Below are 18,363 nucleotides of genomic sequence, written 5' to 3' on the forward strand. Positions count from 1 at the left end.
CCCTGGCCTCACTCAAGTCCAACTACTGTCCCCAAGCCTCCCGCCCTCATTCCCCTGTTGCCCCCACCCACACCTCAGCCCTCCTCCCTAAGTCCCCACGACCCCTCACACACCCGCTACCTCAAACGTCCCTCATTCCAGAGCAGGAATACACGTGGTCAGTGGAAGTTGGTGGAGGCCAGGGGAGGAAGGGCTGAAGCCACTTTCCCTCTAGGATAAGGCCCAGAGCCACTAGTCCTGACCGCAATGGCTGTGAGCAGGGTTAGGTGTGGAATAGGTTCCCCTGCAATTCCTAGGCTGGTCGCGGTGCCTGGAAATGGCACGGAATGGATGCGGTGCCAATGCCTGGTGTAGTGGGATCCCATTTCCAGGGGAAACCTGTAGCCACCAACCCCTGGGACGCCAAGGGAGATGGCAAGGGTCATTGTGCGGAACCCCACGCGCTTTGGATGGCTCTCTGTACCTGCTGGAGGTGCCTACAGGCCGAAGCGCCTGTGCACCACGACCACCACGCGTCCGGAACCACGGCTCGCGCGGTGCACACTGGGCCGGGAGCCCGTGGAAAGGGGCTGTCGGGCTACAAACTCCCCGCCCCCCGCCCCCGCTCCCCCCGCTTCCCGCCCCGCAGAGCTGCACACGGCCCACTCGCGGCTGCGCCCTAGCAGCGTGGCGCCCACCGTTTCCCCTCGGAAGGGGGAGACCTCGCCCCGCCCTGCGCCAGTGTGCGCAACTAGGCGGACGGAGTTCGAATTAAACCGGGGCACCTTAAACTGCAGAGCTGGACAGGATCCAGCCTTGGACTGTGAGCGGGGTTAGGTGTGCAATAGGGTCCCCTGCAATTCCTAGGCCGGTCCCTGGAAGGAGACCGCCAGACCCACCACGTGCCACGCCAGGCCCAGCAGCCATCTTGGCTCTTGTTTAGCATGTCTGTTCCCCATTGAGCGGGAGCTGTGGCGTGACAGTCACCAGTCGCTTTCCCTATTTGAATATTCCAAGAGGTCAGCGCAGGGCCGGGTGCAAAAGTAAAAGCCCGGTGGGTGCTTACTAAATGAAATCCTGATCGTTTTTTTTTTTTAATTGTTGTTTTCTAGAGGCGGACAGCAGAAATACAGCTGCTTCCGGGAAAAATGCAAGGGCAGGAAAAATTTTCGTATTCACCAAGAGACCGAAAACTTTCAAAGGATTACATTCTCCCATTATTCCCTTGACTTCACAGCCTAGTACTACCCACCTAGTACTGCCCACCTAGTACCCAAACTGCTTCCCGCCCTTTTCCAAAGAAAATTTCTTCCACAGAAGGAAGACTGGAACATTTTCCCTGGGGCCCGCGGGACTCTTAACTGGCTGTTCCAGAGAACGGCGTGGGGGGAGCTCAGGTTATCGCACTGGAAGTCTGCAAATCTGGTAGATCTTGGTAAAAATGAAAGTTCTGATTCAGGAGGACTGGGGTGGGACTGAGGTTCTGCGTTTCTCGAAAGCTAGGTGACTCCCATGCTGCAGGTCCCTGACTACGCTTGGAGTACCAAGGCTCTGAAGCCTGTAGTCACTTTTCGGACCAGAAGTTGTGGTCATCTGGTGACAGAATAGATTTCTTTTGCTTTATTCGGGACACAGAAGAAGAGGCTTTTCCATAACGTTTTAATAAAATATTAAAAGCAGACAAAAACGTTAAATTAAAGATTACCTTTAAGTCCAGATATTTCCTATATCAGAGAAGGAGAACACAGACCTGAACATGCCTTACTTAATTAGAACGTACTATTGAGAGGCTGTTAAATCATTCTCCTTCCATGCCAAGAAAAAGGGGTTGCCTGCTGGTGTCAGAAAGTAATGGACTCCAAGTGGGACATTTTACTTGAGGGATCTCATAACACTAGCCCACTGTGGCTCCATGAATCCCCCACTCAGCCACGTAGCATTACAGGTATGAGAAGGTGTCATAAAGGGTGATACCATGGGAAGCGGGGTTCTGACCGTCATGCTGGAAAACAGTGGAGGTTAAGAAATATGTTTGAAAACATATTATATTAGTTTCAGGGGTGTTTGTATATGTTGCAAAATGATCACCATGATAAGTCTAGCAAACATTTATCACCACACATAGTTTTTTTTTTCTTATCAGGAGAATTTTAAACATCTACTCTCTCAGCCAATTTCAAGTATACAGCACAGTATTAACTACAGTCTCCAGGCCGTGCATTACATCCCCAGGACTTATCTATTTTATGTTTTTGTGTGTATGTATGTGTATATAGTGTTTCCTACCCTGATGGTATTACCAAATTAGATTATAAAAGTCTTTCAAGGAGCTCCATTATTATTGGTTTAGAGATACTTAAGTGCTTTTATAAATTGAATCCTCAAAATTCTCAGGAATTAGTGACAGTGAATTTGTTCTCACAAAACTTTATTTTAGCAGTAATTGTTTCATATGTAGTATGTCAGTCTTAAAGATAGTTTCCAAGATCTTTTGCTCACTTAAAACCTTACACTTATACTAAATTAACTATGCAGGATGTGTTTTTGTTAAATAAAAGACTAAAGTAAAATGACTAGTTGTTCCAGAATGAAAAAGATGGAAGTGTAGGACAAAACCTGAATGGATATGGTTCTCAGAGGAGATTTTATCTCTTGTGGTCAAAGCTGGCTAAGGTTCAGTGGGTTTGTTTATAAGATTTAAAAAAATGAGCTATAATATCAAATAGTACACTGATGCAAAACTAGAATTTGATTTTCTCTGTTAAAATGGAAACATTTCCTTAGATTATTGGTCTGCTCTTCATAAGAGGTAGTAGAAGATTTTTCTTTACTTTTTGAGTAATCTGCCTAGAAAGCAAAGATTCTTTCTTTCTTCTTTTTTTTTTTTTTATTCAAGACCCATTTATTCTCTAGTTCTGCCCACATGGAGACAGCCTCCTTGAAAAGGCGCTAAATCCTTCCATTCACTTTAACACCTTGTGCTGAAAACACGTGTTCCAAGGTTTCAACTACGAGATCCACATTCTTAAAGCACTGATTCTTAAACCTCATCTAGATTTCTCCCCTTGGATGGGGGGAGATGACCCAAACACAGAGAAGAACAGCTCAGGACCGCGGGCTCTGCTCGCCCAGAAGACCTTGCAGCTCCCCTGACCACCCGGCTGGAGCCAGGATTAGGGCCCTGAGACGAGGGGCGCCTGCTGGGCTGCCGCCACCACAGATGGGCCCTGCTGCCGTTGGGCGCCTTCTTGCCCCGCCGCCCCCGCCCCCGCCCCCCATCCTCTTCACTAGGCTGGCTGTGACCTTTAGTTTCCCTGGAGTCTGGGGGTTCCAGACAGTCTCTGCTCACACTTCTGCATCACACCTGCTGCCTCAGCACTGCTGATCCACACCAAGGGGGAAAAGCACACAGAACTGCTTTCAGCACACCAACGTTCCACACAAAAGTTATTTGATAAGCCTGCAGGTTCTTTTTCATCAGAGGACGCTCCCAAGGCCATGACTTCCCCCGGCTCCCCACTGCCCTTGCCAGCAGACTGGACGTGCGTGGTCGCCGGTGCTGAGTCAGGCACCCCCCCTTGGCTCCACTCCGGCGCATTCTCCTGGAGAGCTGAGGACAGTGCCCTGGGCTCATCGGCAGGATCTGTCCAGAAGCCAGTCCTAGAGTGACAAGAGCCACACCTGCAGGTCTATTCCACCGACGAGCCGCACAGGACCGAGCTGGGCCCTCGGACCTGGGTCTGGATTGTGTTGGCTGCTCGTTCTTGCCTAGGTTCACAGGCCAACAGCCAGTGTCCTTTTTTTCCTGCTCATCACCGCACCAGCGGCTCACTCCTACCTGCTGCCGTCACACGCCTGGCAACCTCATGTTCCGGGGCCAGCCAAGAACTGAGACCCCAGCAGGCCCCTAGTTCCCAGCAGGCCAACTCCCCACTAAACTGCCGCTGCCTAGCCGTGTTCTCGAGGCTGCAGAGCCGGGAGAGTGCAGAGAGCATCGCAAGCCCGGACGCCCCCAGCCCCGGACCCACGATGCTCCGATGCTCCGGCAGAACCGCTGGAACCTCGCCGCAGCCCCGCCCCCCAACACAGGCGACCTCTGTGCCCGCTTGTCCCGCGGCCCCGGGGCGCACCTCTGGCCAAAGAGCCTTTCTTATCAGAATAATTTTCTTTGCTTTATGTTGACTTTATCATGGCCTTCAACCAAGTCTTGTCACTTTTGAAAGAACTAAGGTTCTTTATAATTGCATTACTGCCAAAGATTTACTTTTAAAATATTTTGTCACTTTGGTTAAATAGACAAGTAGTGTTTCTTACTGACACATGATCTTATTTAACCAAGTGTTCAAACCTTCTGACAACTTTTTTATCTTACTTTCCCCACGCTCAAATCCTAAGCGATATATTCTTTTTTTTTCCTCTTCTTTATTTTTCACTGCACCCGGTGGCTTGTGAGATCTTATTTCCCTGACCAGGGATTGAACCCTGGCCCTCGGCAGGGAAAGTGCTGAGTCCTAACCACTGGAACGGCAGCGAATTCCCCTGAGTGGTATATTCCTGATCTCAAAGCTTATTTGAGTTTTCCCAGATAGAGCCTGGAAAATCACAAAGTATCTCTTCCCTTGTAAAAACAGAGGTGCCAGAAATAATTAGGTTTATTTGATATATTGAGTTTCATGGGAGGCTTTGTCATATCATAAGAGATGCCTAACCTTCTCTAGGTTACGTTTGTGTGAGCGAAATGTCATTAATATAAATGTTTCAGAAACCGTATTAATTTCCTGGCGGTTTGTCAATGCCCTCAGTGTTCGTGATACGTCCTGGTATTGCTTTGCCTGATATTAAAGAGTGTAGTGTTATCAATCATAATTGTAGTTATCTTTTAAAATGTTGCATGCCACAGAAACAACAAAATTTCCTTGTCAATTGCATTATTTTTGCGATGAACCCTCATCAGATCTTTAACCATGAGCATTTAAAATCTTTTGTCATGCACTAAGGCTTCCCTGAAAGAGCTTGCAATCAGCTACAGGCCAGAATGCTTCACCTGCAAGAAAAAGGGATTGTCTCAGACCCCCATGGAAAGGACTACGCCACATGCTCTGAGGCACGAGCTTCTGATGCCATTACTTAAATAACTTTGAAATCCTGTCACTGGACTAAGCCAGAATTCCCAGAACTCTAGTGAAGAAGCTGATGGGTTCATGAGACTGAGCGGAACAAGAATTCATGACATAGGACTTAATGAACTCATGAAAGATGATTACGGGTTTTGTTTGGAATGTTGCCAATGCTTTCATGCTCTATATTCTGGATATAAGGAACCCTTTCTCATTTCTCTTAAGCTATCCATAACTGATAACAATTTAGTAGACTATACTTTCATAAATGGACACAAACCATTTATTTTTTCCTCTCTGCCCAATCCCTCTAGAATTTGGAAATTATTTTTGAGCGCTCTTATTTTCATGGTCATACAGTTATATGCCTATAGGTTCAATAAGAACCTGCCTTTCTTATTAACAGGACATAATTGGAAACACTGGTTATATAACCAAGGCTTTGACTGGAATGTCGTATTTGTAAATGATGTTCATAGAATCACATGTGACCTGACAATTTTAAGGAACTCAGGTTGAGTTTATGAAGCCAAGTCTTAGAAAACTCCCTTGGGAACCTGGTACCTGGCTTACAGAGTTCCCAGCCTTATAGGTGAGTAAGGAAGGTCTCTCCTTGGCAAGTCCAGGAAACTCAGGTGGCTTTGGGTACCTTGAGAAGAGAGGAATTCACCAATATGTATATATAGGAAGCACGGGTGATATCTGGTGGTGAGTTCTGGTCTTGGCCTACCAGCCTCGAGAGGCTTTAACAGTCCAATCTGAAATTCTTTATAAAAACTTCAGCAAAGCGAACTTTAAAAGGCCTGTATGGCCAATGACCATCCTTGCTGCACCTGTGCAAATAATCAGGTCAAAGCTAGTAAGACCAGAGTTAGTTTGCAATCGAGAATAACCTTATTTGAGATGATCTTTGATCAAAAGGAGGGTGACCATTGAGAGAAATTTTGCATTTCATTAGAAAATACTGTGAGATGTGGGTTATGACATTCTGGTCCTGTTCATTGTCTCTGAGCTATTTTGCCCCTCTTTGTAGAACGTCATGGTTTTGTTACCATGTAAGAATTTGTAAATTGGACTGAATCCTGCAATCTTGCGCACACTGTCCACACTTAAGAAGTTTTCAGTTATTCCAATTTCTTTCAATATCTGCCTACAACCCTCCAAACGAACATTTCTCATTTTCCTCTCTCCCTCCTGATTTGGCCCCACAGACCTAAAAGCTGACTGCCTAGATCCTTATGAAGACTCTAAGTTGTCTTCAAGCATAGATGAATTGAAAAAAAAAATGCTTGTTAATCAAAGTTTGGTTCAGCTTCTCTCCTTCCTCCAGGCCCCTGAACTTTGGCCCACCCCCAGCCTGAGTCAGCAGACAGCCCCTCCTGAGAATAGACTGGCCTCTCTCATCTCTATGCGATCTTGCCACCATTTCATCCCACTTCCCCACATCCAATTCTTTCTAAACTTGCTTACTCTTTAAAAAAGAAAAACTTTTTTCCTAACTTTTCAGATGCTCGCAGAATTTACTAGCACAGCATTCTCCCTATTGTAGAAGTCCCCCTCCCTCTGTTGCAAAAGTCCCTTCCCCCTCTTTCAACGATTCTTCTGAATAAAAGTCTCTCCTTAATGAGTCTGTATTTGTTTTTTATTTGACAATACTTAACAGACAATAAAACACATCCATTTTAAGTGTACATATGATGAGTTTTGACAAATGTATACATTCGTATATACTCACCATCCCAATCAAGGTTTAGAATGTTTCCATCCCTCCATCGAAGGGTGCATACTGTATGATTCCATTTATGTAAAACTCTTTATATAAAACTTTTTACGTAAAATGCTTTAAAATACAAAGTAATGCACAGTAGCAGAAAGCAGATAGGTGGCTGCAGGATAGAAGGATTACAAAGAAGCAGGAGGAAAGTCTTGAGAGTGATGTATATATTCGCTATTTTAATGGGGTGATGAGTCCACAGATACATACATGTGTCAAAACTAATTTTAAAAAGTGAACACTTTTTTTTTTTTTTTTTTTGCGGTACGCGGGCCTCTCACTGCTGCGGCCTCTCCCGTTGCGGAGCACAGGCTCTGGACGCGCAGGCTCAGCGGCCATGGCTCACGGGCCCAGCCGCTCCGCGGCATGTGGGATCCTCCCGGACCGGGGCACGAACCCGCGTCCCCTGCATCGGCAGGCGGACTCTCAGTCACTGCGCCACCAGGGAAGCCCAGTGAACAATTTTAATGTATGCAGTTTCTTGTGTGTTAAATATATCTCAATAAAGCTGTTAAAAATATGAGTGTGCAGACAATCTTCACTAGAATGGCCTGTAGCAATGTCTCACAGCCAGAGGACTTAAGAAAGAGACCCACACATTCCCAAGCAGAGAGTTAGACGCAGAAAGCACCCAGAGGAGGAGGTCACGCTGATTACGTTATGAAGAGTGCAGCAGACAGGAGTTCCTGGGCAGTGGGGGGTGGGATGGGGAGGGAACACGGGCAGCATTCACAGGGCTCAGTGTTCAGAGGATGTTCAAAAGGAAAGGAATCCTGCAGATGGCATTAGATAACGGGCCTGGCACACAAAGTGCTCCTTGGGCGACAGCACTGTGCAGAAGGTGTTCCGAGACAGAGTGTACAGTGAGGAAGGGCTGGAGCAGGGATTCTTCATGGGACAGATGGCATGGTGGGAAACACTCACAGGCAGAGTGCATGCTCCGGAAGCCATTCACAGGCAGGACATGCGGTACAGAAGAAGGTTGGGTGGAGACAGCATTAACAGGGGAGCCCATCAGGAAAGCAGTGCCACTCCTTCCCTAGCAGGAAGGGTTGAGAACAAGGAATCAGTGGCTTACACAAGCAGTAGAAGGCTGGAGCAGTGAAGGTCAGGGAGACTCTGCTGCTGGTACACGAGGAAAAAGCCCCCAGCAATTCCACCCGCAGGACTGTCATGGATAATTTGCAGGAGGTTTCCCAGAAAGCACCGGGAAAAAAGCCAGGTGTACCCTCTTTTTGACACCCCATATTTTTCTTACAAATGATAACAGTGACACTATGCTTCTGCTTAGCATGATGCAACCATACCTCATATACACGAATATGCCTTTGCCTTCTTCAAGAAGGGGGGACGTCAGAAGTCCCATTAGATACACTTTCATTCTCTGGGGGATGTCTGTTCCTTCTCTAGTTCTGTCATAATTCCACTTTGACATACTGTAATCTACAGGTTAAATTATATGATTAAGCACCACCCACACAATTTAAACGCGAGATTTGGAAACGGGAGAAAGAAAAGTAATGGGGCAGATTTAAATATATAATAGCAAAGCAAGACGAAGTATGCATAGCTTCCGTAGCTGTTATTTTTGCAACTGGCCATGAGGTCATAGTATTTGTAACTTCCTTTTCCACTAGCATTTCAGTTCCCTATGACCTCGTCTAGCTGGCTGTGGTCGTCTACCAGGCAGTAAGATACAAACCTTTATTCCTAACCAATCTGATCCCTTAGTGGTCCTGCCTGCATGAGTCATCAGTCATCCGTTACCTTACGTTATTGGACGTGGGAGCACTAAGAGACACCCCCAGAAGACTCTCCTCCGGGGTTTGCTACGTGGTCCTTGCAGCGACCCTTTTCCCCTCGATTGTCAGGAGCGCTCAGCCGGCAGGTAAATAACACCCTTCTTGTTGATTCAGTGGCAAGAGGGGCCCCAAATGGCCACGTAGTGATCCCAACTTTGAATTCAATGTAACCAGTGTTGGGTCCCCTGGTGGAAGCTTTCCTCCCTTGGGAAGTTCATGGGAAAAGGATATTGTGCAGAGAAACATCACAAGAGAAATGGAGCGTGTGGAAATTCACAGGCGGAATACATTCATAAGCAGAGTCCCCCGGAGGACCCCACGTGGGGGTGTATGGGTTGGGGGCCCTCACAGGTGTGGACCTATAAAGGGGAAGGAGGAATAGGGGAGGAGGCTGGGTACTGGGGATCGACCGGCTTGGTGGGAACCTGGTCTGCTAAGCCATTTTTCAAAATAACTACCCTATTTTTTTTCTAGGTCTTTGTGTCACATGCTATCACCAACAGAGACTCCACGTCCTGGTTAGGAGCTACTGTTATAGTTCTTGCCTTTGAAGTGGTAAAACCTCTTCTTCCTTTCCCAAATGTACTCGTAGCCAAGATGGTGGCTGAGGTTGGGGTGAGAAAGTAGCTAGAGGGACACTAGTTCAATACCTACTGAATACTGGGTCCCAACGCCCCTGCTCAGTTGTAGAGGGATTTCTCTGTCATGTCTTCTATCTTTGGACTGACTTCCTGACCACCCTTTTTGGCCCCAGGCTGGATCAAGACATCGATGACATGCAAATTATATTTTCGGAAACAAAACCTGGAATCATGGATCACGTGATAGGCAGAATGACTGTTCCACAGGATTCTGACCGCTTGGGCACCAGCCTTAATGAGCAAGGTGAAAGTCCTGCCTGTCGGTACACATCTGGAGGAATGGGTTCGGACGTGCGGTTGGGGGCACCTCTGAGGGTTAAGAGATGCATACGCAGAATTCCTGTCAGAGTTGATGGGATCAGGGGTGTTTAAATGGGAGAAGAGTTGACAGAGGAAGAACCCAACAAGTGTATTTACCGATTTTAGGGGCTGGCATATAAAAGAGGGATTACAGATTACCAGTGGGTGATAGTTAAAGGGAACAGGTTGTAAGTCAGCTGAGGAATGCATTTCCCCAGACAGAATGGGCTTTTAAGGGACTGAGCTCTTGGTCACTGCAAGAGTTCAATAAGGACTGTCGACAATGAAAGGAAGGATGGGCCCGAAAGAATAAAATCTCCTTCATTCGATCTGACAGGCCTAGAATTGCACACTCGCTGTGCATGCATAGTTTCTAGATAATGCTGTTGTTTTCTCTTTAGATTTGATACTTCTTAAAAGTATTTGCTTCTGTAGAGAAAACTTTGATACTCCTTAAAGTATTTATTTGCTTTTGTAAAGAGAGTGGCTTCAGGTAATAGGAGAAAATAAATCACACAGCCAAATACACCAAGTTATTACACCTATAAAAGGAAACCTTAACATTTACACATGAAATATCTTACCATTTATTATAATTGTGTACATTAATGAGTTAAGCAAGTATGATTAAAAATTCTAGGCAAATAAAAAGAAGCGAAAGAATTCTGTGCCATTTAAACATGAAAGAGACTTTTTCAGATTGGAGTCAATATCTTGCATGTTGGTTCTAAAACTCTCTTAAAGGCAGAGTGTACTAGAAGGCAGGGAAGCCAGCCTATCTGGCACCTCTTGATCCTGCCAAGACTCAGGGGTGCTGCCTCCCACCCAAAGGCACGACCTTTCTTTCCCTTTCACTCATTCATTCAGCACCTACGTGTCAGTCCCTACCGTCCTGAGGAAAACCAGCTCATGTTTTGTGCGAGTACATGGCCAGTTTTCCACTCCACAGCAAATCTGACGCACATCTATGGAAATAAATGGAACATTCCTCTCTGCTCATTTGGCAGGAAGAAGAAGTCCACCAGCCAACGTGCACAGGGCTCAGAAACTGGAGAGAGATGGAGAGGCACTTTCTAATTAAACCAAGAGAAAACGCCCTCATTTTTCATCATAAAAACTGTCAGGTTGTCCTTTCGAGGAACTTACACAGCGATGCTGGTCCCAAAGGCAGAGGGGCCCAGTCAAACCTGAGCAGAGCATCAGCTGACTGCATGAATGGGCCTGCATCTGTCCAGCTGGCCGACAGGTATCCCTGTTCCAAGTACCTGGGGTCTCAGTAGTTGCCACTAGCATGGGACAGAGTCTGGACTGGAAGATGGGAGGTCACTGAGGGCCCTGTGCCCAGATCCGCTAGCCTACTGGAGCTTCCCCTGGGTTGACAAGCTCGTCTTTGGGAAGGTCTGTGAGTCAAATCTGTTCCCAGCTGAGAGTATTTCAGTTCAGAAGTGTTTTCATGGAAAAGGGAGGTGAGAGGGCCAGTTTGGCCCTTCTGGTATTTTATGGGGACCCAGGATGCCCAGAGGAGGGGTGCAATTCCCCACCTTCCCCTCTTTGTAAAAGTGTGCGTCCGGGTGTCACCTCCACACAGTGCTTCACATATACTCAGCATTACTGTTACTGGAGAGGGCATGGGTGCTAGAGAGCGTTACATGGGTGCGCTGTGCACAACGCAATGACCGCCTCCCCGAGCCTCAACGTCCTCACTTGCGAACTGCGGAGAAGAACACCCTCTGTACACGATTAGCATGGGGATTAATGCCACCACCTTGTGATAATGCCTGGTACGCAGTAAGGCCTCAAGAGATGTTAGCTGATTTTCTCCCTTCATAATCCTGCTGGAGTCTATAGACCCTACAACTTGCTTTAGGGGATTTCTGTGTAAAGTTTAGGGATCGGACACTGAGGGCAAAGGTATTAATCAGCAAGGTTCAGACACAGATGCCCCTTTGGTCAGTAGCCTCTTAAGAATCACATCCTATAGAATTTAAACCTAACGTGTAAACTTTCTAATACACGTCCACATGCCTGCAGCACAAAACGCAACTACACTGAAAGGTAGGTAGGTAGGAGGTCATTAAAATCTGCTATATAACTCAATCAAAAGCAACTAACTAGTTGTAAAAGTATACGGAAAGTTTAAAAAATATATATGGCAAATAGACAAGCTGAACTTTAGCCTATGTCAATCCCTAGCATTCAGCGTCTGCAATTTACCCACCAGGGATCGTCAACAGTCTTTAACCCCTCAGAAGCTTCAGGAGGTCTGCTTCTTCTGTCAAGTTCCAAAGGTACACTCAGAGCTGTGAACCAGAATGTGATTTGCTCTCTGTCCCAAGAGTCAGGATGCACCGCACCCCACGCTCTTGTCCGTGACTATCGCACCAGGCCACCTAAACGCATCAGGAAGCCGATCAGTCTGAGGGAAGCCAAAATGGAATTACTGTTCAATCCTCTTTGCTTGAGCCGGAAGTAACATAATGGATGGGAAGTGCTTTCTAAGCTCTAAAAAGCTACACACACAAGTAATTATCATAACATCATTAAGATATGCTACTGGACGTAAGCAAGTTCAACTTAAGAAGAGCAAAAACGTGAAGCAGTCACATGGAGGAGAGAGGAAGTGAGGGAAGAGGAGTCAGCAACTTGGGGCTCGTGGGGACAGTCAAACTTGTCCAGGAGTTATCAGCTTCTTCTTAGCCTGGAGGAGCTAAAAGGAAATAGAAGTATCCATGAGACTGGAAAACACACAGCCGATCCAGTGAGCAGTCAGAAGCCCCTGGCGAGGGGGACTGCTCCAGGCACCGGGAGGGACAGGCCAGGTCAATGTCTTCTGGAGAAAAGGCGGAACAGCTTGTGGCTGGTGGAGGGCCCGGTTGGTACCGATCCCCACTGCCTTCAAGGGAGATATTCTGCTCTGTGCTTCTGGCTGAGGAGGGTCACTGGGCCCCGTGAAGCTCAGACACCGGGGTCGATCCCACGGGCTTTCAGCATGCAAACCTGACTTCAGGCAGAGTTCACAATGTGGCCCAGGGGCCGCCCGGGCGCCGGGACAGCACCATCATCTCCCACACACGCCTGCGCATCCTGGCCTTTACCTGCTGCTGCTACCCAGCTGTGCATCTGTTTCACTGAATACCTCGGCTGAGGCCTGATCTGATGCTACATGAGCAATGCTGGAGGCGACTCGAGGGAATGTGGTAGAGAGCCCCGGACCTGAATCTGAAGTCCTGGGTTGAGGTCCTGACTCTGCCGTCTACAAGCCAGGCGTTTCCCCGTGTCCTTTTCCTTTCTAGGTCTTTACTTCCTTGTTCCCAAATGAGGCTAACAACATAGGCCTGGCCAGCATTTCAGGGCAGCTAGGGGGCTTAGCCGAGGTGCTGCATGGAAGGTGCTTCTTGACAGGAAGAGACAATGACTCCTGCAACTTGGAAATGTCCACGGGGAGGGTCTTTATCTGCGCCACCTAAGACTTCAAAGTATCACAAGGCATAGGGACACAAGGACTCGGGGTCCCCTGAACATAAAGGCTAAGAGAGAGAGCATTGTCCCAGGTCAAGCCTCAGGGAGAGACCAGAGCCCATTTCTGCCCTCTAGTAAGTTCCCAGCACCCACCTAGAAGAGCTTCTCATAGCATTTCCCACAGTGGATGGTGTCGCGGTGAATGAAGATCTGATCCAGAAGCTCACCCATCGGTTTACTGCAGATCCCACACTGGAAGAGAGAACAAGCTAGAGGTCGGCACACAAGCGAAGCAACATAAGCGAGTGGAGCGGGCAGGCTCCAAGCTGATCGCACATCCTGGACTTCGAAGCAGACGATTTAAAAATGGCTAACAGAGACAAAACCCAAACCCAAACAAAAAGAACCTAACAGGCAGAATGATCACACAGCGGTTAGGAGCCCACGTTTCAGAATTGGGCCTGGGTTTGAGCCCTAAATCCACTACTTATTAGCCAGGTGGGCTTGGGTAAGTTACGGAGGCTCCCTGAGCCTCCATTTCCTCAGCTACAGGAGGGCTTTAATTGTGACATTGAAAGTCCAAAAGAAGGTGACATGAAGGCCCACTGAAAGGTAAAGCTATTTCAGCAGTCCAGCCGCTCCGGCGTCTCTCCAGCGAACGTCTAAAGGATGAGAACAGTCAGTCATCTGCAGCAGACCCTCCTGGTACGAGGAGTCAGAGCAGGGTGGCCTGCAGACAGTCTCAACTAAGAGGAGACCAAGAGTCCCCATGTTTCTGAGACTCCAGCTGTCTCCAGGCCCAGCCTGGCTAAGGCTGCTGGCTTCCAGCTGAGAGCAGCGGAGAGCGGCCGCAAGGGTCCCCAAGTCCCTCTGCGGGTTCTCACCAAGCACCTCTCTAGTGGCTCGCTCTTCCGTTTTTCAGTTCCTGTCTCCTGGCCATTTATTTTTTGAATTTTATTTTATGTACATTTTTATACAACAGGCTCTTATTAGTCATCCATTTTATACACTTCGGTGTATACATGTCAATCCCAATCTCCCAATTCATCACACGACCACCCCCCACTGCTTTCCCCGCTTGGGATCCATATGTTTGTGCTCTACATCTGTGTCTCTATTTCTTCCCTGCACACCGGTTCATCTGTACCATTTTTCTAGGTTCCACATATGTGCATTAATACACGATATTTGTTTCTCTCTTTCTGACTTCCTTCACTCTGTATGACAGTCTCTAGATTCATCCACGTCTCTACAAATGACCCAATTTTGTTCCTTTTGACGGCTGAGTAATATTCCATTGTATCTATGTACCACTTTTTCTTTATCCATTCGTCTGTCAATGGGCATTTAGGTTGCTTCCATGACCTGGCTATTATAGATAGAGCTGCAATGAACACAGGGGGGCATGTGTCTTTTTGAATTATGGTTTTCTCTGGGTATATGCCCAGTAGTGGGATTGCTGGGTCATATGGTAATTCTATTTTTAGTTTTTTAAGGAACCTCCATACTGGTCTCCATAGTGGCTCTATCAATTTACATCGTCACCAATAGTGGAAGAGGGTTCCCTTTTCTCCACACCCTCTCCAGCATTTATTGTTTATAGATTTTTTTTTTCTCGGTACGCGGGCCTCTCACTGCTGTGGCCTCTCCCGCTGCAGAGCACAGGCTCCGGACGTGCAGGCTCAGCGGCCATGGCTCACGGGCCCAGCCGCTCCGCGGCATGTGGGATCTTCCCGGACTGGGGCACGAACCCGTGTCCCCTGCACTGGCAGGCGGACTCTCAACCACTGCGCCACCAGGGAAGCCCTGTTTATAGATTTTTTATGATGGCCATTCTGACTGGTGTGAGATGATACCTCATTGTAGTTTTGATTTGCATTTCTGTAATAATTAGTGATGTTGAGCAGCTTTTCATGGGCTTCTTGGCCATCTGTATGTCTTCTTTGGAGAAATGTCTATTTAGGTCTTCTGCCCATTTTTGTATTGGGTTGTTTGTTTTTCTCAATATTGAGCTGCATGAGCTGTTTATATATTTTGGAGATTAATCCTTCGTCCGTTGATTCGTTTGCAAATATTTTCTCCCATTCCGAGGGTTGTCTTTTCGTCTTGTATGTAGTTTCCTTTGCTTTGCAAAAGCTTTTAAGTTTCATTAGGTCCCATTTGTTTATTTTTGTTTTTACTTCCATTTCTCTAGGAGGCGGCTCAAAAAAGATCTTGCTGTGATTTATGTCAAAGAGTGTTCTTCCTATGTTTTCCTCTAAGAGTTTTATAGTGTCTGGTCTTACATTTAGGTCTCTAATCCATTTTGAGTCTATTTTTGTGTATGGTGTTAGGGAGTGTTCTAATTTCATTCTTTTACATGTAGCTGTCCAGTTTTCCCAGCACCACTTACTTAAGAGACTGTCTTTTCTCCATTGTATATCCTTGCCTCCTTTGTCATAGATTAGCTGACCATAGGTGCATAGGTTTATCTCTGGGCTTTCTATCTATCCTGTTCCATTGATCTATATTTCTGTTTCTGTGCCAGTACCATATTGTCTTGATTACTGTAGCTTTGTAGTACAGTAGGAAGTCAGGGAGTCTGATTCCTCCAGCTCCGTTTTTTTCCCTCAAGACTGCTTTGGCTATTCGGGGTCTTTTGTGTCTCCATACAAATTTTAAGATTTTTTGTTCTAGTTCTGTGAAAAATGCCATTGGTAATTTGATAGGGATTGCATTGAATCTGTAGATTGCTTTGGGTAGTAGAGTCATCTTCACAATATTAATTCTTCCAATCCAAGGACACGGTATATTTCTCCATTTGTTTGTGTCATCTTTGGTTTCTTTCATCAGTGTCTTACAGTTTTCTGCATACAGGTCTTTTGTCTCCCTAGGAAGGTATATTCCTAGGTATTTTATTCTTTTTGTTGCAATGGTAAATGGGAGTGTTTCCTTCATTTCTCTTTCAGATTTTTCATCATTAGTATATAGGAATGCAAGAGATTTCTGTGCATTAATTTTGGCTCCTGCAACTTTACCAAATTCATTGATTAGCTCTAGCAGTTTTCTGGTGGCATCTTTAGGATTCTCTATGTATAGTATCATGTCATCTGTGAACAGTGACAGTTTTACTTCTTCTTTTCCGATTTGGATTCGTTTTATTTCTTTTTCTTCTCTGACTGCCATGGCTAGGACTTCCAAAACTATGTTGAATAATAGTGGCGAGAGTGGACATCCTTGTCTTGTTCCTGATCTCAAGAGGAAATGCTTTCAGTTTTTCACCATTGAGAAAAATGTTTGCTGTGGGTTTGTCATATACGGCCTTTATTATGTTGAGGTAGGTTCCCCCTCTATGCTCACTTTCTGGAGAGTTTCTTATCATAAATGGGTGTTGAATTTTGTCAAAAGCTTTCTCTGCATCTATTGAGATGATCATATGGTTTTTCTTCTTCAATTTGTTGATATGGTGTATCACTTTGGTTGATTTATGTATACTGAACAATCCTTGCATCCCTGGGATAAATCCCACTTGATCATGGTGTATGATCCTTTTAGTCTGTTGTTGGATTCTGTTTGCTAGTATTTTGTTGAGGATTTTTGCATCTATATTCATCAGTGATATTGGTCTGTAATTTTTTTTTGGAGTATCTTTGTCTTGTTTTGGTATCAGGGTGATGGTGGCCTCATAGAATGAGTTTGGGAGTTTTCTTTCACCTGCAATTTTTTGGAAGAGTTTGAGAAAGATGGGTGTCAGCTCTTCTCTAATTGTTTGATAGAATTCACCTGTGAAGCCATCTGGTCCTGGGCTTTTGTTTGTTGGAAGATTTTTAATCACAGTTTCATTACTTGTGAGTGGTCTGTTCATATTTCCTATTTCTTCCTGGTTCAGCCTTGGAAGGTTATACCTTTCTAAGAATTTGTCCATTTCTTCCAGGTTGTCCATTTTATTGGCATATAGTTGTCTGTAGTAATCTCTTATAATCCTTTGTATTTCTGCAGTGTTGGTTGTGATTTCTCCTTCTTCATTTCTAATTTTATTGATTTGAGTCCTCTCCCTCTTTTTCTTGATGAGTCTGGCTAATGGTTTAATAATTTTGTTTATCTTCTCAAAGAACCAGCTTTTACTTTTATCAATCTTTGCTAATGTTTTCTTTGTTTCTATTTCATTTATTTCTGCTCTGATCTTTATGATTTCTCTCTTTCTACCAACTTTGGGTTTTGTTTGTTCTCCTTTCCCTAGTTCCTTTAGGTGTAACATTAGATTGTTTATTTGAGATTTTTCTTCTTTCTTGAGGGAGGCTTGTATAGCTATAAACTTCCCTCTTAGAACTGCTTTTGCTGCATCCCATAGGTTTTGGACCATCGTGTTTTCATTGTCATTTGTCTCTAGGTATTTTTTGATTTCCTCTTTGACTTCTTTAGTGATCTCTTGGTTATTTAGTAATGTATTGTTTAGCCTCCATGTGTTTGTGCTTTTTACGTTGTTTTCCCTGTAACTGATTTCTAATCACATAGCGTTGTGGTCAGAAAACATGCTTGATATGATTTCAGTTTTCTTAAATTTACTGAGGCTTGATTTGTGACCCAAGCTGTGATCTACCCTGGAGAACGTTTCGTGTGCACTTGAGAAGAAAGTGTAATCTGCTGTTTTTGGATGGAATGTCCTATAAATATCAATTAAATCTATCTGGTCTGTTGTGTCATTTAAAGCTTGTGTTTCCTTATTAATTTTCTGTTTGGATGATCTGTCCACTGATGTTAAGTGAGGTGTTAAAGCCCCCACTATTATGGTGTTACTGTCGATTTCCTCTTTTAGAGCTGTTAGCAGTTGCCTTATGTACGGAGGTGCTATGTTGGGTGCATATATATTTATAATTGTTATATCTTCTTCTTGGATTGATCCCTTGATCATTATGTCGTGTCCTTCCTTGTCTCTTGTAACATTCTTTATTTTAAAGTCTATTTTATCTGATATGAGTATTGCTACTCCAGCTTTCTTTTGATTTCCATTTGCATGGAATATCTTTTTCCATCCCCTCACTTTCAGTCTGAATGTGTCCCTAGGTCTGAAGTGGGTCTCTTGTAGACAGCATATATCTGGGTCTTGTTTTTGTATCCATTCAGCAAGCCCGTGTCTTTTGGCTGGAACATTTAATCCATTCACATTTAAGGTAATTATCGATATGTATGTTCCTATTACCATTTTCTTAATTGTTTTGGGTTTGTTCTTACAGGTCCTTTTCTCCTCTTGTGTTTCCCACTTAGAGAAGTTCCTTTAGCGTTTGTTGTAGAGCTGGTTTGGTGGTGCTGAC

At 45.4% G+C, this 18,363-nt stretch overlaps 1 protein-coding gene across 1 annotated transcript in view; it reads right to left on the reverse strand.

The window, feature by feature from the left end:
- Positions 1 to 10,182: 10,182 nt before the first annotated feature.
- ZNF185 (zinc finger protein 185 with LIM domain) overlaps positions 10,183 to 18,363 on the reverse strand; it is a 57,860-nt gene continuing 49,679 nt past the window's right edge. The window contains exons 20-21 of the mRNA XM_060292309.2: positions 13,226 to 13,324; positions 10,183 to 12,320 (exon numbers count right to left, since the gene is read on the reverse strand). Coding sequence (XP_060148292.1) covers positions 13,226 to 13,324 — 99 coding nt within the window. The 3' untranslated portion in view covers positions 10,183 to 12,320. The remainder of the gene's footprint in view (positions 12,321 to 13,225; positions 13,325 to 18,363) is intronic.

Source organism: Globicephala melas, chromosome X (genome assembly GCF_963455315.2).
Source record: "Globicephala melas chromosome X, mGloMel1.2, whole genome shotgun sequence".
Lineage (NCBI taxonomy): Eukaryota > Metazoa > Chordata > Mammalia > Artiodactyla > Delphinidae > Globicephala > Globicephala melas.